General features: G+C 40.1%; 1 protein-coding gene across 4 annotated transcripts in view; it reads right to left on the minus strand.

Moving 5' to 3' along the window:
- Positions 1 to 24,005, minus strand: part of ZBED1 (zinc finger BED-type containing 1) — a 304,298-nt gene that overhangs the window by 35,640 nt on the left and 244,653 nt on the right. For all 4 annotated transcript variants that reach the window (XM_039357786.1, XM_039357784.1, XM_039357785.1 and 1 more), the window contains one exon: positions 19,028 to 19,235. In XM_039357786.1, coding sequence (XP_039213720.1) covers positions 19,028 to 19,235 — 208 coding nt within the window. The remainder of the gene's footprint in view (positions 1 to 19,027; positions 19,236 to 24,005) is intronic.

The raw sequence follows: 24,005 nt of genomic DNA on the forward strand, positions 1-24,005 counted from the left end.
CCTCATCTCTCACTCAAATCCGTATCTTTTTAAAAATAATGAAATATCTGAATATCATTGGCATTGACAATATCACTATCAGTCAATTGCACAGGCAGCTTTACTTAGCACAGCACTTAGTAATAGCACTTAGACTTATATACCGCTTCACAGTGCTTTACCGCCCTCTCTAAGCAGTTTACAGAGTCAGCATATTGCCCCCAACAATCTGGGTCCTCATTTTACCGACTTCGGAAGGATGGAAGGCTGAGTCAACCTTGAGCTTAAGCTGGTGAGAATTGAACTGCCAAACTGCAAGCAGCCATCAGTAAGCAGAAGTAGCCTGCAGTACTGCTTTCTAACCACTGTGCTACCACGTCTCATTCTTTTAATACAGGGGTCTTCAAATTTGGCCTTTTTATGACTTGTGGACTTCAACTCCCAGAATTCCTCATCAGGCACATTGGCTGAGGAATTTTGGGAGTTGAAGTCCACAAGTCATAAAAGGGCCAAGTTTGAAGATCCCTGTTTTAATACCATCAAATAATAGAAGCTGTCTATCTCAGGTCCTTGGGAATACTCAATAATTGAATAACAATGCGAATCCAGTCTAAACATCTGGCTGATGGTGCAATAAACCATAACAATACCAAAATTTCAAGCCCATCTCTAAAGTAATCATCCATAGTTATTACTTTTTGCCTGTTTGGAGACATCCTATTGCTAAGGCAAGTACACTGAGCTGAAAATGATGGCAAGTACACTGAGCTGAAAATTTGGAATATAAATATATTCATATATATTTTAACATGTAAATGATTCCTAACTATGATGCATGCCAAAAACAGAATATTGAAGAGCACAACAAAGAACTGTGGTAAATCAGAGCAAAATCCTATCTAGTTCAAGGAGATGCCAAGAAAAAATCCCCAAGGACAACAGCAGCCTTTCATTCTCCAGCAATTGATACCACTGATCCATCACATGTGGCATTTCTGCCAATTCAGGACTGGAATTACACCTGTGTTCTCATAAAGTCACAGCTTTTCAGCAATTCAGCTAATTCATTTCTGGCTTAGCTCCAACACAGAGGAAAAGTTGCAAACATTATTTTGCAACATTAATGAAGAAGCCACGAGCCCAGTAATTTCCCACTGGAGAAAAATCTGGTCTGTTTTCCATGTCCTAGCTCTTCAGCTATACCACATCATTTTGGAAGTTAAGGCACTACAGCAATTCATAAATCTTGCCTTCTAAAGAATATCAAGATGAAGTTAATCTTCTGAAATAGGCTGTTCTCTGAACTCCTCTGATACTATATTAAATCTGTTGAAGGGTAGACAAAAAAGACTGGACACTCTATGTTGTTCTCCTCTTAAACTAAATGCAGCACAAAAATAGACATGCAGAAGTTGGGACTATCTTCTTTCTGCCCCAAACCTCAAAGCAAGCAAGGAAACAAACAAAACTTGGACTAGAGCTGTTGTTTTGGAATTTAACAAAGCCAGACAATATGTATGCAAACCAATAAATTGTACATGAGCAGTAGAGCATGTGCTTCTCATTGGGTAGATTTGATGAATAGAAATAAGAAATCCAAAGAGTTCCCTACTATCCCTTTATTTATTTTTTATAATATTTTATTGATTTTCTTTTTTTACAATTGGATATTTTAAAAGCAACATGATGACTGGGTTGATCAATAGTTCAATAGTGTACATAAGTCTTTAGTATAAATTCTCATGATGCAATACCTGTCAGAATCCAATTATATTTCATCTCTAGTTATCAACTAAAGAAAACCCCACTTCTGCCTTCCCTGGATTCTGTCATACGATGAAGGGAAGGGGGTGAACAAAGGGGCTTTATGGCTCTCACTTCCTTCAGTATACTTCAGAGAGACTGAATGTGGATAGCACCAAAAGGCCTAATCATAACAAAGGGGGCTATTACCTTTCATGTAGTTTTCTCTGAAGTCTCCATCCAGCCGGCAGTAAGGAAAAGGGGGTGGGAATGTAATGCCTGAGACTGTCACCGGAAGCAGGGGGTTATTGGGTGGGACTACTGGGAAACCCCTTAAAACCTTGAATATGAGAGCTTGGACCCCAAGTCCTGTCTAGAACGCCTGCAACCATTTTCTCTTAATAAAGGATGCCTGTTGGAAGAATTATTCCAAGAGTTCTGTCTTCTTAAGATGCAAAGTGGGGTGGTTCCTTACATAAGACAGGACTTGCAAAATTAATCCACCTGGAAGGGAGACCCTTGCCGGGGGATTTTACAAAAAATTACCATGTCAGACAATGGAGCAAGAAAGGGGGAAAACTCCCTGGAAAGAGAGCCGCTGACCCAATTGGAACCTTGCCAGATGTTGGGATCCGAGAGGTCAGATTCCTCAGGAGAAGAAATGGTGGAGACACGGGACCACAAGCCTCACTGGTCAATGGGCGTTGGAAAGAAAAGTGAGTGCGGAAAGGAATCAAGAAAGGTGACCCTGAGACGGGGGCCCAAGCAACCAGAATGGAAGCAGGAGATGAAGAAATCCCTGCACGCAAGTGAAGAGGGAGAAAGCTGGGCACCGTACTCAGACTGGATCCTAGAGAAAGCTATTGACCTGATGAAGAGAACTCTCAGCTCCCTAGGAGAGGAGAATCCTGAGCCCTACGGCTGCCCCAGCGCCTGGAGCCGCAAAGGGAGAGACACCGAGGGGGTGTCCCCAGCGACAAAGCCCACATCCGGATCGTGCAATCTGCCCTGGACGGACCGGCTGCAGATTGGGTGGTGAACTTGCACGACTCCAATGCCCCAGAACTCAACGACTTCAATCGTTTCATGTCCTCTCTGAGAAGATGATTTGAAGACCCCCTGGCTGATCGCAAAGTCCGCGAAAGGATAAAAACGATGAGGCAAGGCAAACGCCCGGTCGCTGAATATACACAAGAATTCCGGGCCATTGCCAGCAAACTGAACTGGCCAGAAGACATCCTACTTAGTCATTTCAAAGACGGACTAAATTATGACTATATGACGCTTGCCTGCCCCGAGGGGACCCACACCAACTTGAGGAATGGTACATCTTGGCAGAGGAAGCAGAGATCGACATATTGAAGAGACACTACCGAGGAAAACAATGGAGTCGCCCCCAACCTGAGTTGACACACGAACCAGTGAAACCATTGGCTACAGCCAAGAAGTAAATGGGGTGTTTCAAGTGCGAAAGAGAAGGCCATCGAGCTGTAGAATGCTGCTCCAAAGCCCCCCAGCACAACCCAGGCAGATCCCCAATCAGTAAATCTGGAAAGTCTTCAGCTAAGCCAAAAGATACTGCCATGAGAATGATGGAAATTGCGGAACCCCCCACCTCTGCTCATCAGGGGGAAAGAACTCCACCCTACACCACAGGGCGTGTGGACGCCTCAGATGAAAGCTCGGAGGGCGAACTCCTGGTAAGTGGAAACATCGCACCCATCTTCAAGACAGTGACTATATTAATTCCCCCCATGCCCGGAGCCGTGAAGGTGAAAGCCTTAATAGACTCTGGCTGCCCCCACTGCCTCATTAACCTGACACTAGTGGGGAATCTGGGCATTCCATCGAGGAGACTGGAACAACCAATCTCATTTGGCCAGTTAGATGGATCCATAGCAGGGGGGGGGGGCAGCTACCCTAGCCACTCTACCAATACACCTCTCCCTGGGCAAACATGAGGAGGACATAACGTTTGTGGTGACTCCAGGCATGGAATGCCCAATGATCCTAGGGATGGAATGGTTAAAAAAATGGAACCCCTGGGTAAATTGGAGGACGACAGAAATCAAATTCCCGAAGGGGGACCCTTTGGACTTAAAATCCCAAGGGGGGCTACCAGAATCAAGAATAGAAAAAGCATCCATGGGAGAGGAAAAGGGACTAACAGAAATACCAGAGGAATACAGAGACCTTGCTGAAGTGACAGACTGTGCCATTGAATTCAAGCCTGGGGCAAAACTCCCAAAGTTCAGATTATACTCCATGAGCCCAAAGGAGAAGGAGGAAATGGAAAGATTCATTAAAAAAAACCTAGAGAGAGGGTTCATTGAGCCAGCCAAGCCTAAAGTGGCAGCCCCAGTCCTCTTTAGAGAGAAGAAGGACGGCTCTTTACGCTTATGCGTGGATTATAGGGCCCTGAATACAATCAGTGAAAGCAACCTATACCCTCTGTCCCTCATGAAAGACATGCTGTCACACCTCTCAAAAGGGAATTTTTTTTTCTAAACTAGACCTAAGGGAAGCTTACTATCGCGTGAGAATTAAGGAAGGGGACGAATGGAAGACTGCATTTAACTGCCCCATGGGGTGCTATCAATTCCAAGTCTTGCCATTTGGATTACAAGGGGACCCTGCAGTCTTTATGCAATTAATCAATGACGTTCTAAGGGAGCACCTGTTTAAGGGGGTCCTTGTTTACTTGGACAACATTCTTATCTTCACCGAAACAAAAGAGGAACATGTCAACTTTGTCAGAGCGGTTTTAAAGAAGCTGCGAGCTGCCCTCCTATAAGCCAAACTCTCAAAATGCAAATTCAACCAAGAAAGGATAGATTACCTAGGTTATCGCATATCCCCCCAGGGCATTGAAATGGACCCAGAGAAGGTCAGAGCAGTATTAGATTGGGCACCACCCCGCACAAGAAAGCAATTACAAAGTTTCCTGGGCTTTGCAAACTTTTACCGCCAATTCATCCCCTCATTTGCCCAGATAGCCTTGCCCCTCACTAACTTACTAAAAACGAAGGGAGCATCCTCAGTAAAACCTAGCCAGCCACTAACATGGACAATGGAGTGCCAAGCAGCGTTTGAGAGACTAAAGAGACTTTTTTCTGCCGAACCAGTACTAAGGCACCCAGACATGGATAAGCCCTTCGTAATACAGGCAGATGCAAGTGATGTGGCAGTGGGGGCTGTTCTATTACAAGAAAACGATGATGGAGTATTGCAACCCTGTGCATATACATCCAAGAAACTCACAGAAACAGAACAGCGCTGGCCTGTATGGGAGAAGGAGGCATACGGGATACGTTCGCCGTTACTCACGTGGTGACAGTTCCTGGAAGGCAACAAAATCCCCTTCCAGGTGTGGACTGATCACAAAAATTTGGAAGCCCTAAAAACGCCCAGGAAACTCAATCCCAAACAAGCCCGCTGGTCCCAGCATTTTCACCAGTTCCAATTTAAGCTCAAACATTTACCAGGGAGAAAGAACTTCCTGGCAGATGCACTATCTCGCATGCTCCAATATAACAGCGCACGAACCACAGACTCTAAACCAATGATGGCAGAGTCACAACTGGCAGCACCAGTAACCACAAGAACCCAAGCTAAATTGAAACCACAACTGGACAGCCAAACTGGAATTGAATTCCAAAAAAGTTTGGAAACAGACGAATGGTTCCAGAAAAACAAAAATGTGTGCACAATGAGAGATGGGTTGCCTTGGGTAGGGGAAAAGTTATATATACCAACAACCCAAAGAGTCACTTTCATGCAGCTTTGCCATGACACAAAATCAGCAGGGCATTTTGGATTTTAAAACTTTACACTTAATTAAACGGCAATTTTGGTGGCCATCCATAAAAAAGGACATAGAAAGTTATGTGGCCAGCTGCCCAAAATGTGCGTCTGCAAAGAGGCTGCAAGGGAGATCACCAGGACTATTACAGCCAGTGGCAAATCCCTGAGCCCCCTGGAGGGAAATAGCCATGGATTTTATAGTGGAATTGCCAGAAAGCAATGGGAATACTGTTGTCTGGACGGTCACTGACTTGTTTTCCAAACAGGTGCATTTTATCCCTTGCCAAAAGATTCCCACCGCAAAAGCCTTAGCAAAACTTTTCATCCAGAACATTTACAGATTGCATCGGGCACCCCAACGCATCATCTCTGATAGGGAAGTGCAATTTACGTCTGCATTTTGGAAGGAATTTTTATCCCTCTTAGGAACCACTCAGGGACTGACATCTAGCCATCATCCGAGGTGGCGCAGCAGTTAGAGTGCAGTACTGCAGGCCACTTTAGCTGACTGTGTTCAGCAGGTCAGCGGTTCAAATCTCACCGGCTCAAGGTTGACTCAGCCTTCCATCCTTCCGGGTAGGTAAAATGAGGACCCAGATTGTTGGGGGCAATGTAAATATATATATACATTGCTTACTGGTGTACACCGCTTAGAGAGTGCTTGCACTTAAAGCGGTATATAAGTCTCATAAATAAATAAATAAATAAATAAATAAATAAAATGGGGGGGCTGAAAAAATGAACTCTGTACTTGAGCAATATTTAAGATGTTTTCTTAGTTTCCAGCAGACCGAGTGGGCGAACTTACTCCCTTTTGCAGAAGTTGCCTACAATAATGCAGTCCACTCCAGCACAGGTTACACTCCTTTTCAAATACCCACCGGTCAAAGTTTCAACCCCATGCCAGAATTAACCCCAAATGAACCAACGATCCCATCACTGAAATAATGGATGGAAAAACTACAAAACACCTGGCCAATAGTTAGAAAAGTACTAGATGAAGCTAGGCAGGCATACAAAACACAAGCTGATAAAAAAAGGGTTGAGCCTACACCATTCATTATAGGTGAAATGGTGTACCTATCTACAAAATACCTAAAGTCCCTACAACCCTGTAAAAAACTTGGACCAAAATATATAGGGCCTTTTCCAATTAAAAGAATCATAAACCCAGTAACAGTAGAATTAGAATTACCAAAAAATCTCAGGCAAATACACCCAATTTTTCATTGCAGCTTGCTGAAAAGAGAGCATCAGTCAGCTTTACGGCCAAAAATCCCCCCCCACCACCTCCTCCAATCATGGTGGAGGGCGAACAACACTTCGAAATAAAGGAAATCCTAGACTCTAGGAGATATCATGGAGCGACTCAGTACCTAGTTGCCTGGAAACACCTCCCTGCCTCACAAAACGAGTGGGTCCATAAACGTCATGTCAGAGCCCCGAAGCTTCTAAAGAAGTTTCACACAGAATATCCTAACAAGCCTGACTAACTTTTATACCTGTTTTGTTTTCTTTCAGGTGGATCTGTCTTATTTTTGAGGGGCAGGATGTCAGAATCCAATTATATTTCATCTCTCATTATCAACTATTTATTTTATTAATTTATTTTATTAATAAAATTTATATGCTGCCCAATCCCTAGGGACTCAGGGTGGCGTACAAAATTAAAACAATAAATATAACAATAAAACAATAAAATAAGTGCATTCATACAGCAAGTCCCAATCGCATCCCACCCCCCCACCCCCGGGGACATCAACCCCAGGTCTGCCGGAACAGGAGAGTTTTAATGGCTTCCTTAAAGGCCGGCAAGGTGGGAGTAGTTCGAATCTCGGGGGGAAGTTGATTCCACCAGGTCGGAGCCACCACAGAAAAGGCCCTTCCCCGAGGGCCCGCCAGCCGACATTGTCTGGCTGACGGGACCTGAAGGAGGCCCAATCTGTGGGACTTCACCGGTCTTTGGGAACTATGTGGTAGTATGCGGTCCTGTAAGTAACCTGGTCCTAAGCCATGAAGGACTTTAAAGGTGATAACCAACACCTTGAATTGCGTCCGGAGACCCACAGGAAGCCAGTGCTGCTCGTGGAGGATAGGTGACACATGGCTGTATCTTGGTGCACCCACAATCGCTCTCACGGCTGCATTCTGAACCAACTGCAGCCTCCGAACGCTCATCAAGGGTAGCCCCATGTAGAGCGCATTACAGTAATCCAGTCTTGAGGTGACAAGGGCATGAGTGACCATGAGTAGAGCCTCCCGGTCCAAATAAGGCCGCAACTGGTGCACCAGGCGAACCTGGGCAAAGGTCCCCCTGGCCACAGCCGATAGATGTTGTTCCAAATTTAGCTGTGAGTCCAGGAGGACACCCAAGTTGCATGCCTGCACTGAGGGAGGTAAATTTACCCCCCCAGGACTAATTATGGACCATCAGGGTGACCCTTGGGGGGCAAGACCCAGAGCCACTCGGTCTTGTCAGGGTTGAGTCTAAGCCTGTTCACCCCCATCCAGACCCTCACATCTTCCAGGCAACGGCACATCATGTCGACTGCTTCACTGAAAGGACACGGGGTGGAGATATACAATTGGGTATCATCTGCATACTGATGATACCTCACCCCATGTCGCCGAATGATCTCACCCAGCGGTTTCATGTAGATGTTAAAAAGGAGGGGGGACAGGACCGAGCCCTGAGGCACCCCATAATCGAGGCACCTAGGGGTCGATCTCTGTCCGCCTGCCAACACCGACTGCGACCTGTCAGAGAGGTAGGAGGAGAACCACTGGAATACGGTGCCGCCCACCCCCACCTCTCCGAGATGACGCAGAAGGATACCATGGTCAATGGTATGGAAAGCCGCTGAGAGGTCAAGAAGCACCAAGATAGAGGAATAACCCCTATCCCGGGCTCGCCAGAGGTCATCGGTCAGTGTGACCAAAGCAGTCTCAGAGCTGTAGCTGGGCCTGAAACTAGATTGAAAAGGGTCCAGATAATTCGTTTCATCCAAGGATCGCAAGAGTTGGGACGCCACCACCTTCTCTACAACCTTCCCCACAAAGGGGAGGTTGGAGACAGGACGAAAGTTCTTCAAAACAGCTGGGTCCAGGGAAGGCTTCTTGAGGAGGGGCCTCACCACCACTTCCTTCAAAGGTTGCGGGAAAGACCCCTCCATCAAGGAGACATTGATTATCGCCTGGAGCCAGCCTCGTGTCACCTCCCTACTGGCAGAAACCAGCCAGGAGGGGCACGGGTCAAATAAGCAGGTGGCGGCATTCATTGCCCTCACGGCCTTGTCCACTTCATCAGGGGTCACAGGCTCAAACTTGCTCCAGATAACATGACTAAGACCAGCCCCCAGCATCTCGGCTGGCACTGCCCAGTTGGAGTCCAGGTCTCTCTGAATCTGAGCGATTTTGTCCGAAAGAAACTGAACAAACTCCTCAGCTCTCTCCTGCAAGGGTTCCTCCGCCTCCTCCACTTTAAGAAGGGAGCGGGTCACCCTAAACAAGGTGGCCGGGTGAGATTCTGCGGACGCAATAAGTGCGGAAAAGTGAACACGCTTTGCCGCCCTTATCGCCACTAAATAAGTCCTAAGATAGGCTCTTAATAGTGATTGGTCAGATTCAGAGTTACTAAAGAAAACCCCACTTCTGCCTTCCCTGGATTCTGTCATACGATGAAGGGAAGGGGGTGAACAAAGGGGCTTTATGGTTCTCACTTCCTTCAGTATACTTCAAAGAGACTGAATGTGGATAGCACCAAAAGGCCTAATCATAACAAAGGGGGCTATTACCTTTCATGTAGTTTTCTCTGAAGTCTCCATCCAGCCGGCAGTAAGGAAAAGGGGGTGGGAATGTAATGCCTGAGACTGTCACTGGAAGTAGGGGGTTATTGGATGGGGCTACTGGGAAACCCCTTAAAACCTTGAATGGGAGAGCTTGGACCCCAAGTCCTGTCTAGAACGCCTGCAACCATTTTCTCTTAATAAAGGATGCCTGTTGGAAGAATTATTCCAAGAGTTCTGTCTTCTTAAGATGCAAAGTGGGGTGGGTCCTTACACTAACCTTCCATGTCAGTGCCTTTTAATCATCAAATAGTTCTCCCTCTATTTTTATATATATATTATTTGGAATAAGAAAGACCATTTGGTTGAAGTTTTTTGGGAAGGATGAGTCCATTGGTATTCATTAAATCGCTTCCTGTTACTCCAATTTCCCACAATTGTCCTGATAGGTTTATCTTCCATTCAATCTGTTCTTCTTCCTTTTCCTCAAATATATTCTGATTTCTTAATTTGTAAGAAGTCTTTTCCATTTTCCATGTTGTCACTCCCTTTTCTGATTTTTCAGTTGGCTGGGTCTGTTGATCAGATGGGTCCTCTGTCTTAGTTGTTCCAATTTTCCTTTTGTTTTCTGCATTGTTAGTTTTTTGCTTGTAGTCAAGATCTGGGTTTGTATATTTAAGCTAGCACCTTTGTGTTGCTTCTTATTTTGTCACAAGCTGAAAGGATGGTTTCGTGTATTGATTTCAACATGGAAAGGATTTTTTCCTGATCTTCATCCATATTCTCTTGATAGTATGTTAAGTTGAAGACTTTAAAATTGAACATTTTTAAATATAAATATTTTTTTATCTTTTGTAGCTGGGTATGGGACATCTATTTTACATTTTATAGGTGGTCTTAATAGTAGAAATTTTTATCAAGTAAGAGTTTATAATCCAAGGTGTTCCATCATCTCGTGTAATAACATATGCTTCTCATGCAGGGCAATAGGAAAGCAATTCCCCAAGTATAGCTCTGAAAGTCAGTAAAAGTTTACATTCATAGTTCAAACAGGCCAGATAAGCTGCCCAGAAATCCCTTCTTTGCAGCTGGGTTTTTCAAAGGTGGTGACTGTCAAGGTCAAACAAATTTTATCTGAAGTCTGGGCTTCGAGCCAAGTCTCTTTTAGGCAATAACAAATTGTAATACATAATTTGCCACAAGATGTCACCAATGCCGTTTTAAGCTTTTTAAGTCTAAAACTTATATGTCTTTTTTTTAAGTCTCCAATAAGAAAAAGAATAGTTTTAGTCCCCAAGTTTCAAAAGAATATACATACAATTAGATTAAAATTAATCTTATAGTTGCTGTTTCCCCTGGGTAGTTAGTCACTGCTTTTCTTAGAGAGTTGGCTAAAAATTCCCTTCCCTCTTTCCTCACAGGGGGAAAGATGCTTTGGGCAGCTTTTACAGGAAAGAAATCTTAGAATCTTAAAGAGAGGATCAGGTTTCACTCAGTTTCATCTGATTTGCTTGAAAGTTGCTTGGCAGTGCTTTTGACTTCAGCTGTCAGCAACTTAGGGACCGGCCATTTTGATATGGCCAGTCATTCCCCCGCTGGTTTGGAAGGCTTCCCCGGATCAAACAGAAGGGCTTCCGCCATCCCGCAATCAAACGGGGGTCCCCTCCTTGCTTGTTGCCTCTATGGGGCAATTTTCGACCCTTTCCAGGGTCCCCCAGTGGAGCGAATTCAGACATGAAAGACGCAGCCTGTCTTTCTGCATCCGCAGTGCTGCAATGCCAAGCCGGATGTCCCCTACTATCCTTTTATAGAACATTCCTTGAGAACTCTCTCACAGTAAGTCCTTATCTGTGCTAACTTTTTCCCTCCCCCACTACACTTGGCTAGGCAGGGCTGCATACCACCTGCCACTTGTTAATGTATCACAAGTGGTATGTGTACCACCGGTTGAAAAGCCCTGGTCTAGGTAATGGCCAGGGATGATGGAATTTGCTGCTTCACATGATCCCTTCCTGACTTCCTGAACCTTATCTCAGGTGCTGCAGGATCTGAGGGAAGGTGCTGGAAATATTTGTAACAATAAGGTATTCAACAGAGTCAAACTATTAAGTTTTCAACATTTTCCAAACTTAACTCTAATTCATTGCACAAGCTAAGGATTACAAAACAGCATCTGCACTCATTATAGCAAACATAATTTCATTGATAGAATCTGCTTAACACATATTGTATATGAAATATTTTAGTGTTGCTTTGCAGAGTGAGAAGGAGGGAGATAATGAATGAATGGATGGATGGATGGATGGATGGATGGATAAACAAACAAACAAACAAACAAACAAACAAACTGGATACATTCTTGTAGGATTATTGAGTCATTGACCCACAAGTTAGGATTTGTTACGCTAAATGTTCAAACTATTGCAGAATGCTGAAGCTATCTGGACTAGACAGTCAAAGAGAAGAGGTTAAGGGTCAAAATGGTAAATGCTTGGGCTTAGGGATAAAAATAATTTAACTGTATTTGGAGGGTGGAAAATTGAAGGGAAGCAAATGAAAAGAGCAACAAAATAAACTAATAAGTAAAAGTTATAAGATAAACCAAAGAGGCATAAAATAGAATTAAATGCACTTGCTGTTTTAAATAAGTAGGTTAAGTTTGAGGCAACCTAATCAATATTTATATTTCAATGTCATATATAACTAAATTCTTACAACAAATTAACACAACATAAAGAGAGTAACATACATTTCTACTCTGCAAGAGCCCACATTAAAACATGGATCTACAACAAATAGTATAAGAGTGATGCTTTTTGTTTATCCAATTCCTTGGAGTCTCAGTATATTGTTCACCCAGAGATATTTCTATTCCAACAAGTAAGAAAAGGAAAACTTAGAACACACTGACTGAGCCACTTCCAATTGCAGAACAATTTAAGAGATTTATGTTTCTGGGTAGCAATATGTTTATTTTCCTGTCAGTTGAAATGTACACTAGGATCCAATAGTCTTGTCACCCTTACATATCAGGATAAATTTATATAAAAGAACAAATGTGCAAATCAGTAATGCTAAGGTGACCAACCATCCTCCTTTAGGGAGGACAGTCCTCCTTTTGTAAGTTCTGTCCTCCCTCGAAAAGTGTCCTCCTACATGTCCTCCTTTTCACTATTTGAAGACTAATCTGCAGGGCTTTTTTTCCCCTCATAGAATGCTCAGAATGGCGTTCCAGCACCTTTTTTTGATGTGTTTTTTTTTCAACTTTTGCATGAGCTGTGCTACTCCTGCTATTGGCTTTCAAAAGCCAATAGGAATTGCTGCTGAGCATGCCAAAACACCTGGCCGGCAAGCTTTGCACGTGCAAGTTGTCTGCAGCGAAGGTGAATTGGCAGGAACTTTGCACCCCTCCCTGCTACCCAACTACACCATCTCCTAGTTAGTCCCGAAGATACCTGGAGGAGACTGGAGCAGCGACACCACAGTAAGTTTCTCTTGATCTTCAGCCCTGCTAGGGCAATAATGGCTGTGGGCGCAAGAGGCAGGGGTGGCAGGGCTGCTGCGGGAAGGGGTGTGAGGGGCAGTGGTGGCCGGCTGCCCCCCATGCTGTGGGAGCCACAGGGTCTGCTCTACACGGAGCTGCGCAGGGTGGGTGGTGGTGCTGGTGGGGTGGCTGCAGGCGGGGTGTGTTGGCGGCAGGCTGCCTCCCGGGGCCAGAGCCAGCACAGCTGGTGCTTTGGGAGCTGCGGGGCCCGCTCTACACGGTGGGGTAACGGTGCTGGCGGGGCGGCTGCGGGCGGGGGTGCGGCGGGCAGTTGACCTTCCATGGGCCAGGCCAGCTGGTGGTCTACCCAGTGTTGGACCTGCGCTGCTGCCACCTCGCCCTGCACGCCTACGTGGCTGTTCTGGAGCGCCTGGCCCGCAACACCTGCCTCCGCCGCCCATCCCATGCAGTACTTATTTAAATAATAATTAATAGGCATGTAAGCATAATTACAATATAAAATTATATTGTTACAAATGTTTTTATTATGCATTTATCATATTATAGCCTATTCTGTATTATTGTTGCAATGAATAAAATGTTCCTTTTATTTACAAATTTTTTTCTTCAATTTATTTGTGTCCTCCTTTTCATTGTAAAAAAGTTGGTCACCTTAGTAATGCTATAAAATGTTAAAGAATGCCAACCACTGTAAAAGAATTTCTACTGATTTACCAGAGGACTATATGAGGGATCTCTATAGAGTGTTTTCTTGCAATGAAGATCAAGTGCTAAGAATGCAAAAGCTGAATGAACAGTATTTAATCCAAATATATATGAGAGCATCTTTGGAATAATTCAACCTGCTGAATCATGGATTTTATAGCAGAGCACCCTTGATAAATTCTTCTACACTGTCAATTTCTTGTTTAAAGTGTATTCAGATGAATAGGTTTTTGCATGATTTAGCCTATCCATTTACAGGAAGATCTGCTTAATATCCACTGTGAAACAAGCATTTTCATATGCTCAATACTTTTAGAATAAAGAAGAAACCTAGATCAAGATATTACTGCTGATAACATTTTTACTCTAGGGTCTCTGCCTATTTAACTGTATTCTGCTACGATATTTTTCCAGCTATAAATAGTAGTATCCATAATTCCAAGCCCCTATAATATTCTGGTTTCAAAAAATATTGTAATGAATGCATTCAGCATAAACTTAATTTGAGCAATTTATTTATCTACATCCTAGCTCAAAATCTTGAAGTTGGTTTTGGAAAAAGATTGCAATCAATATGATATATATAGAAAACTCCCCTAGTCCAGCATTAGTACCAATAATTTGATATGGTCTAGAAACTTCTGCAAACCAGGAATCATACTTAATGTTTATTGGAACAAGAATGGATGGAGTGAAAATAGGCCTAACTTTTCTGGTTTGTTCCTGTGGGAGATCTACTAGTATTTTCTGTGAATTTTCTGCTTCAAATGATGGGAAACAACATCAAAGTTTTTAAGCAACTGGACTAGTGAACTGCAGACAGGGCCCAAAGGGCCATTCTAAATAGTTGCAGGTTATGTGTTCATATCATACACTGCAATTTACAATTGGCATTGATTGCAGGATTTCTATCAGGAATCTTTTCCAAATCTGGCTAAAGAGGCTAGAGAAGGAACTAAGACCATCTGCATGCAAACATATGCAATGGGAATGAGCAACAGTTCTTTTCCATGTAAACAATAGGAATCAATATGGTATAAAATCTGTTGATGATTATATGTTAACAACATAACAAAAAGTCTAAATCCAAAGGACATCGAAACTCACCTCTGTGAACCACTGACATAATTTGTGATATTAATTTATGAACTAATATCACAATCACACCGCATTTGTAGCTGTGCTACATATTTTGTCAGTAATTTTTAATATTAATAGGAGAGATAGTATATTGTAGTAGTTAAAGGTACCAGGCTGGAAACCAGAAAACTGTGAATTCCAGTCCCACGTTAGGTATGAAGTCAGCTGGGTGAACTTGGGTCAGTCACTCTCTCTCAGACCTAGGAAGCAGGCAAAGGGAAAATACCTCCAAAATATTGCCAAGAAAACTGCATGGATTTTTCAAGACTGACTTAAAGGCAAAAACAATAACAATAATACAGATCTAATTTTACAATACTTTTCAGAGAGAATAAATAAGAAGAGAAGCTGCTGACTTAAGAAACATATAGTATGTGTTGAAAAATGTATTGTTTGCTAATCTGAAAGAAAAGTGTTAACTCTGGAAATGTAATGCACAAACACTGTTACGAGAATTTAGATTTGATATCTGTAACTGTGAGGCAAAAACTGCAGAAAAGGTGAGTTCTGAAGAGATAGTAGAATATAGTAATAGAGATGTAACAGTGTGAATTTCAAAAGAAAAATATTCAATATACTTCAAAGATTATACCCAAAATTGGCATAGGATGTTTTACTATTAGGTAATCACTCCAGCAAAAATAAGTCTGTCTTCCAAAAATGTTGTAAATGTAGCAAACAGGTTGGATTTTAAAAAAATGCATGATAGCAGTGTTGTAAACACCAACAATACTGGAAAATGATGCTATGTAGCATACAACAATTTTTGCGATCCCATTACAATCCAAGGTATCTTTACTAAATTTCACTAACCCTTGTATCTTTTCAGAATATATTAAATTAGCATTATATATGTTAATGGTTGCAATATCGCTTTTATTGGAAATGATTACTGATTTCCTCTTTGGAAGCACAGCAAACTGAATCTGGGAGAATACCTTGATATCTAGAAACATGTTGTATTTAAAAAAGTAAAACTGACATAGAATTTAATTCTAGAATTAATTCTCTAGAATTAAATTCTTGGACTACAATTTTATACATGGAATCATGCCATATTCAAAATTTGGGTTATGCAGGTCATATCCTAACTTGATATTGATTTAATATATTATTTAATCACTTCAGTTTTTTCAATGATTTCAGTTGTTTTAGCCAAGCACTTTTAGCAGGGGACATTGATCAGAAAATGTATATAAAATACCTTATAATATCACAAACTTCTAATGATTATTAATTATCTGATATTTCATTGTCCTGTATTTCATATCTGGAAACCTATCATAATATTTTTTAAAAATGAAATTGCCAATGATACAAAACTGGGAGAACAAATCTGGTGAATGTTCAGTAATGGCAAAACTGACACTATATATATTCATAATTTAATTTAAGCAGGAATTGACACATTACATAGCAAGGCAGATTCTACATCTGAGACACGGTTTCTAGGAAAAGAATCCAGAGATGAATTAAAAACAACAATGAATGACTTATACAGATACAAGCAATAAACTCCAATGTTTAATATTAAATTTTAAAGATAGCATAAATATTTAAGAAGTGGTAATAGCTTGGGGAAAAGAAGGAAATGAAGGCAGGAATGTATCATCAAAATTCCCTTCACAATATTTTCAACTTACGTTTTATTTTACAGTTTTACATTTGCATTTTGTATCTTTATTCTTTGGTACTTCTTAACCTTATGCAGATGATCTGTCTATCACCTATCTATCCACACATATAAAAGTATTTCATGATCTGCAATTTATTTGTTTCATCTGTATTTTACATTCTTTCAAAAATACATAGCAACACGGACAGACGAGGAAAAGAAAGAAAAAGAGAAGATTTTCAGACATGAAGACAACCAACACAGAGTGAGGAGAACTGGTTAACTCAATAGGAGACTTATGAAGAACCTTGGAAGACAAAGTTGGAGGAATCCCATAATTTTGTCGCCTATCATCAAAGTACTTTTGATCCAAGACAGCAGCATATTGCATATCCAATCCATATTTCCTGAAGGTTTTCTCTAAGAAAATGGTTCCTTGATTTGTTGGACAGATTTCCTGCAGCTTCCATTTTCTCATCACAACACTCATTACAATACTAATATTTATTTCTCGGCACAAATTCTTTTCAATTGACGTCCCTACATGATAAAATATCTCTTTCATCCTGTATTTTTCTGATAGAAATTCTAGGCAGTTCTCAGGGAGCTAAATCAAACATTATAAAATTTACTACTGTATTTACTTTTTGTCTTACAGAAGCAATTTTCATGGCAACATAAGCATTTATCTTGTGCCCACTTATTACATGGTGGACACAGTGCTTAAAATGAACAGAGTACACAGGCAGGTATGGCAGATTTAATTTAGTTGACCTGTAACCCTATGTTTTATTCTGTCAATATAGTGGGTACTTCACTGAAAACATAACGACAGAGGGAATACAGAAAATACATAAACAGCAGCCACCACAATTTTTAATAACAATTTCATCCCCTTTGATGAAACCAATTGCTTATTCTGGCATATAGGTAAATTGCTTATTCTGGCACAAATTGCAGTCACTTGATAGGACATATGACATCTTTTATATTTCAAAAGAAAAGGAATGTTAGTAGGTGAGACAAACTATTTTTTTTAATGTTTTCAAATGCAAATACAGAAAGCAACAGGATTTGGTTTTTTAAAGAAGATTTTTTCCCCCAAAAGCTATTTCTATTATATTTACTAATCACTTTTTAAAAACATATGCATACACCTGAGAAATATACAGTGTAATTAGGCAATATTATTAAGCTTTCTGTATGATGTTATTTAAATACATTTCTATCAAAAGCCAAAATATTTATTCTCAAATTTATACCATTTCCAAGAAGATACATTCATTATTTGTCAAAATGTTCCTTATGGAGAACCACAGAAGGTGAAACTGACTTATAATTAAAACCTCAACAGGGGTATATTACAGCTACCCTTTCATTGGGCAAGACAGAAATGCAAAAAAGAAAAAAAAATAAGTAGTTTTAAAATGTACCTTCAAGATTTTGACCAAAATTCTTAGGTCAACTTTGCTATTCATCTTTCACCATGATGAGAAGTTACAGTCTTAAGCTAATTAAATATTATTAGTATTGCATTATATTTATATAATAATAAAATATAAGATATTATTGCACATTCACATGAAGTATTTAAAGAAAATAGTGTACTAATGCAAACAGCAAGATTTATTTATGTATTTAGGTTTAGACTTCTATTTTAGATTTTACATAAGGTATACTTATATGCCCTCCCTCTACCACAAGCAATCCTGTGTAGTAGATTAAATAGAGGACGAATGAACAGTCCAAAATCATCCAGATGGTGAGGATGGATTCAAACCTGAGTCTCCTTAATCCTAGTTCACCAACAGCTAACTATTATATCATGGGAGTTCCTTTTGCTAGAATATATGGCATGTTTTGGTTTGCAAAATTTGTACCTGGGCAGAAAAGAACTAAAAATAATTGCAATCTTCCAGACTAGCTGATCAGGGAATGAGTGTTTCTAGATGTACTAGCACCATTCACCATATCCCTTCTCCTTAGATTCCTTGTGTTTGCTCCAACAATCTTGACTGAAGAATTGTTGAACATGAAGACAGGTTATGTCAGATGCTTTCCTGGTAGCACAAACCCTCTAGGTCATCTCAGCCATCCCACTTGTCTATCACTCACATTATTGAAGATGAAGGTCTAATTACAAAGGTTCCTGAGACTTTTCTATTTTGAACCCAGGATAGCATTTAAATTCAAAGGTGACACCTAAATATTAATTGATAGCAATTTTTGTGCCGGACAGCCTTTCTAGCACTGAGCCAAGGAAATAGTCTTGCTCAGGTATAATGATGCTGACAATCTGTGTTGAGTTTTAGTTGCACTTGTTTGAAAATATTGCACTGGGTCTAAATAGTCTTTTATTTAAAAAAATCCATAGTTAAAGAAAAGGATGCTATAAGAATCTCAGAGCTACAAAAGTGGAGGCAAAGCTGGCTAGCCATGTTAAAACTGTGCCTTGCATAGTTTGAGTTACTACAGCAGTGTGTGTGGAATACATCTGAGCTGCTGAGGATGAATGCAATTAATTGGAGATTTGTTGTGAACTGTGGATCCCCAATAGATCCTCACTGTGTTGGATATAACTTCGTAGGGACATACAGTATATTTTCACACTGACAGCACAAGAAAACACCAAGAAAAATAGGGGAGGGATGTAAAAAGTACACTAGATTCTAGAGATCAGAGAAAATATACTCAATAATGTACAAAAAAATCAGAGTTAAAGGTTAAAACCATTAAAGGTTTTCTAAGTACCTTTAGGAGGAGCCAACCTGTCATCCACTTGACCATTTTCGCTGTCCAACAGACATGCTGATAGAGATCCGTATTCACTACTCCAGGATCTACAACATTAACCATCACATGGCTCCCTTCTAATGTCAGTAGATGTTGCAGTCGATAGCTGAATAATACAAGGGCAAGTTTGCTTTGAGCATAAGCTCCGTGGGGTGAATACAAGCAACTGTATGTAGGAAAAAAAAGAATTATATAAATATAATTTCAGATTGAAGTATGGCACAGTTTTCAGATACTTGCTGGTGATAACTTATGAAAGGGAATTATTAATTATGAAAAGGAAATTATGATAAAGCCGCTACACAGCAGGAACTCTATAATTACTTATTATCTTGCAGAAACCAATATAGCCTATACTGATTGATTTATAGAAAATGTTTGAGATAAATTAATATAAACCAGTGATGGGCAATTTTTGGCAACTCACTGATGCCTTTTGGGGAGGAGACTGAGTGTTAAAGTAGATTGAGCTTTTCTTGGTTTAAAGAAAAAGTCTTTGAAGCCTATTATAAGACAATTTTAATTTTTCTTTTGCATGAAAATTGTAAAAAATTATGCACCCTTTTTCACAGTGGTTGTCAAAGGAAACTCTAGAAGTCACAGAGAATGATCACATGAAACTGATGTAGACTACAATCAAAAAGCATCTCATAGCACTATCTCAAACTAACATTTTAAAAAGGCATAAACTTTTCTGAGTTTATGTCTTTTAATAAAATGTGTTAGTATTTAACATTACAGATATATTCTTTCTGATTTGTGGCTAATATAGGCTGTCAAAATTTTCCTCCTACAATATAGATTACAACACATGCCAAAAAAATGTCCACACTGAATACCTCTGATTATGATGTACTGTAACTGAAGTGGTGTAATGTTAAGAATTTCTTGAACATTAATAATGAATAAAATTGGAAAAAATTAGGACAAGTTTTCTGATGAGAAAAGCATTCAAGAGATCACAATCAGAGAACATATAGAAAATCTGTGTGCTATTTAGACTTAATAAACTGTTGTCTTTACTATTATGCTTATTTAATATGAAAATGAATATTTCATATAATTATCTGGAGATGCTGGTCCTTACCTTTTTGCTATTAAGTAGAGAAGATGGGGAAGCCTAGCAGTCATGACAGATAGACAGATATGCATGAATAAATGTTGTGGCATTATTGTTGTTGATGTTATTATTTTATTTAAGGCAAACCTGGGCATTTTACGGCACCCAGGCCACATCTGGCTCTTGGCTGTCCCTGTCTGGTCTGCATAAGATCAATTGAAAGTTAGAAAGTAAAATATAAATAAGTGCACCTCAGGGGGTGGAAGAGGAAGCTGAGTGTGCTCCTTTAATTGGCTGGTGAGAGAAGGAGCTTTTTTGTGCCTATAGCAGAAGAGAAGCAGCAAGGGTCAGGTGAGGCAAACCTCTGTACTTGATCCCTCCCTCTTTACTCCCTCCTCCCTCAACTCATGGCCGCTGGTGGCAGAATTAAGTTCAGCCCTCCACAACAGTCCCAGTTTCTCTTATGGTTCCTTGGAAAAGTTAATTCCTCATCCCTGAGCTAAGGGATATAAATTAACCACACAAATATATATTTTTCTCCTGTTCTATTTATTGGCTTCTGTTTTTATTTTTTCTATTTGGGTTTCCTTTAATTTAAACATTTCTCCCATTAACTTCCCATCAGCTGCAATATTTGTAAGAAAGAAATAGATGTAATTGCATCATATATCTGATAGATGATATGAATTAGACACACTTAATTTTCAATTCATATACTGATTATAATTAAGCAAAAGTGCAAAATGCTGCAAGAGTAAGAATGAATATTTTAATCTTATGCTTAGCTAACTTATTTTTATACTATAGAAGGTGGTCAACTAAGACGTGCCGTTATTAGTCTTTACTCTTCTACAACAGCAGGGAATACAACCGGCATATTGTATCATTGATATGAATCTTCCAAATATAATAGGGTCTTTAAAATCAAACTTCTAGGAAATCCCAAATGGTGGCTTAATGGGAGTCTGCAGGAAATGGTTTTTAAAAAATCAAGATAGAGGCCACAATGGTGTAAATGAAACTCTTCCTTGTTTTTATGTTTAACCCAAAACACATGAAAACTGTATGGTCACTGTTAACTTTTCAACTGTGATCACCATATTAACTTTTTTGACCACACATTACAGATACTGCTTACACTTCTTTTACATCAATTCAGAATCCCCAAAATCCATCCATTTAACAACATACAGTATATCCATTAAATACATACTAATAAGGACACATGTGACACTTCCTTCTCCCTATGGGATACATAAACATGCTGTGACAAGATGTGTGCTCAGATTAATAATGGATATAATTAACAAAGTGCACACACAAACACAAAAAGTTTATCTGTCAGACCCTCAACTTCTATATTCCCTTTTACTTTTGGGTTCTGTTGGGAGGGAAGAGGTCTGTCTGTGTTTCCTCCACTTTGTTCCTCCACTGTGTTTCCTCCACCCTTTTGATGCCTCTGGGTGTGAACGGAAGAAGGAATGTGTCCTAGGCCAATTGTTTTATCTCCACTCTGATGGGAGGAGGCTGAGAAGGAAACAAAATGTGAGAACAGTCCCTGACAACTGCACTTATCAACTCGGTTCCCATAACAACTTCGCAACTGAGAATTGGATGAAATCAAGGTGGACATTTGACCGTTGGGGTGGGATTTGAAGAGGATGCTTTAATGTTACATTTCACACAGGAAAATACTTGATTTTGCTTTACTCTTCTGCTATCACTGTCTCTTAATAAAGTTCCTTTTGAAACTTCCGGCTTGGCATCGCAGTGCAACAGACACAGGAAGATGGGCTCCGTCTTTTGCATCTGAATTCGCTCCACTGGGGGACCCTGGAAAGGATCGAAAGTTGCCCCTTAGAGACGACGAGCAAAGAGGGGACCCTAGTTTGATCACGGGAGGGCAGCAGCCTTTCTGTTTGATCTGGGGAAGCCCTCCAAACCGGCAGGGGAATGATCTGCCATATTAATATGGCCGGTCACTAAGCGGCTGACAGCCGAAGTCAAAACTACCACCAAACAACTTTCAAGCAAATCAGATGAAACTGAGTGAAACCTGATCCTCTCTTTAAGATTCTAAGATTTCTTTCCTGTAAAAGCTGCCCAAAGCAATTTTCCCCCTGTGAGGAGAGACAGAAGGGAATTTTTACTCCACCCTCTAAGAAAAGTGGCAACTAACTACACAGGGGAAACAGAGCAACTATAAGATTGATTTTAATCTAATTGGATTTATATTCTTTTGAAACTTCGGGATTAAAACTGTGATTTTTCTTATTGGAGACTTTTGGGTTTTTGTTTTTAAAATAAGACTTGAAAAACCACCATATAAGTTTTGGACTTAAAAAGCTTAAAACGGCATTGGTGACATCTTGTGGCAAATTATGTATTACAATTTGTTATTGCCTAAAAGAGACTTGGCTCGAAGCCCAGACTTCAGATAAAATTTGTTTGACCTTGACAGTCACCACCTTTGAAAAACCCAGTTGCAAAGAAGGGATTTCTGGGCAGCTTATCTGGCCTGTTTGAACTATGAATGTAAACTTTTACTGACTTTCAGAGCTATACTTGGGGAATTGCTTTCCTATTTCCCTGCATGAGAAGCATATGTTATTACACGAGATGATGGAACACTTTGGATTATAAACTCTTACCTGATAAACAATTTCTACTATTAAGACCACCTATAAAATGTAAAATAGATGTCCCATACCCAGCTACAAAAGATAAAAAAAAATTTTAACATTCGATTTTAAAGTCTTCAACTTAACGTACTATCAAGAGAATATGGATGAAGATCAGGAAAAAATCCTTTCCATGTTGAAATCAATACACGAAACCATCCTTTCAGCTTGTGACAAACTAAGAAGCAACACAAAGGTGCTAGCTTAAATATACAAACCCAGATCTTGACTACAAGCAAAAAACTAACAATGCAGAAAACAAAAGGAAAATTGGAACAACTAAGACAGAAGACCCATCTGATCAACAGACCCAGCCAACTGAAAAATCAGAAAAGGGAGTGACAACATGGAAAATGGAAAAGACTTCTTACAAATTAAGAAATCAGAATATATTTGAGGAAAAGGAAGAAGAACAGATTGAATGGAAGATAAACCTATCAGGACAATTGTGGGAAATTGGAGTAACATGAGGCGATTTAATGAATACCAATGGACTCATCCTTCCCAAAAACTTCAACCAAATGGTCTTTCTTATTCCAAATAATATATATATATATATATATATATAAATAGAGGGAGAACTATTTGATGATTCAAAGGCACTGACATGGAAGGTTAGCTGGCAAAGGAAGAAAGCCAGAGTAAGGCTGAAGAAAATAATAGCTTTGACTTATTAGAGGGGTTATTATATAACTAATTAGATGGTTGAATATGGTAGAAAATAGATAACTTTTTAGAAAATAGAGTAACATTATAATTAAATAGGTAAGATGTGTAACTAGACTATTATACTTTGGTATGAACAGGGGAAAGGGGAGAAGTTGAGATAAGGGAAACTTTTGGTCACCTAATCATAAGGTACTTGGAAATCATAAATAATAGTGTTTTCTTGAATACTGATGGGAAATTAAAGTTTGGGGGGAAGCAATAATTCAGGCATGTGAAACTGCTGGCCCACGGGCCAGATGCGTCACATCAAAACCGCGCCCAACCCACTGCCGGCAATGGGGAAAATTTAAAATACGTCACACGACGTCGCGAGTTTGACATGCCTGCAATAATAGGACATTGTTTATATAAGGATATTAAGTGCAAACGCAATTAAGATATCTATAGGCTAAATTTTATTGATAAATATAACAAGGATGTTTCTACTTAGTTGAAAATAAGAATTCTGTTTGCCCAATATGAGATA

The sequence above is a fragment of the Crotalus tigris genome, unplaced genomic scaffold, assembly GCF_016545835.1.
Source record: "Crotalus tigris isolate CLP2741 ecotype Arizona unplaced genomic scaffold, ASM1654583v1 scf7180000018945.517086, whole genome shotgun sequence".
NCBI lineage: Eukaryota > Metazoa > Chordata > Lepidosauria > Squamata > Viperidae > Crotalus > Crotalus tigris.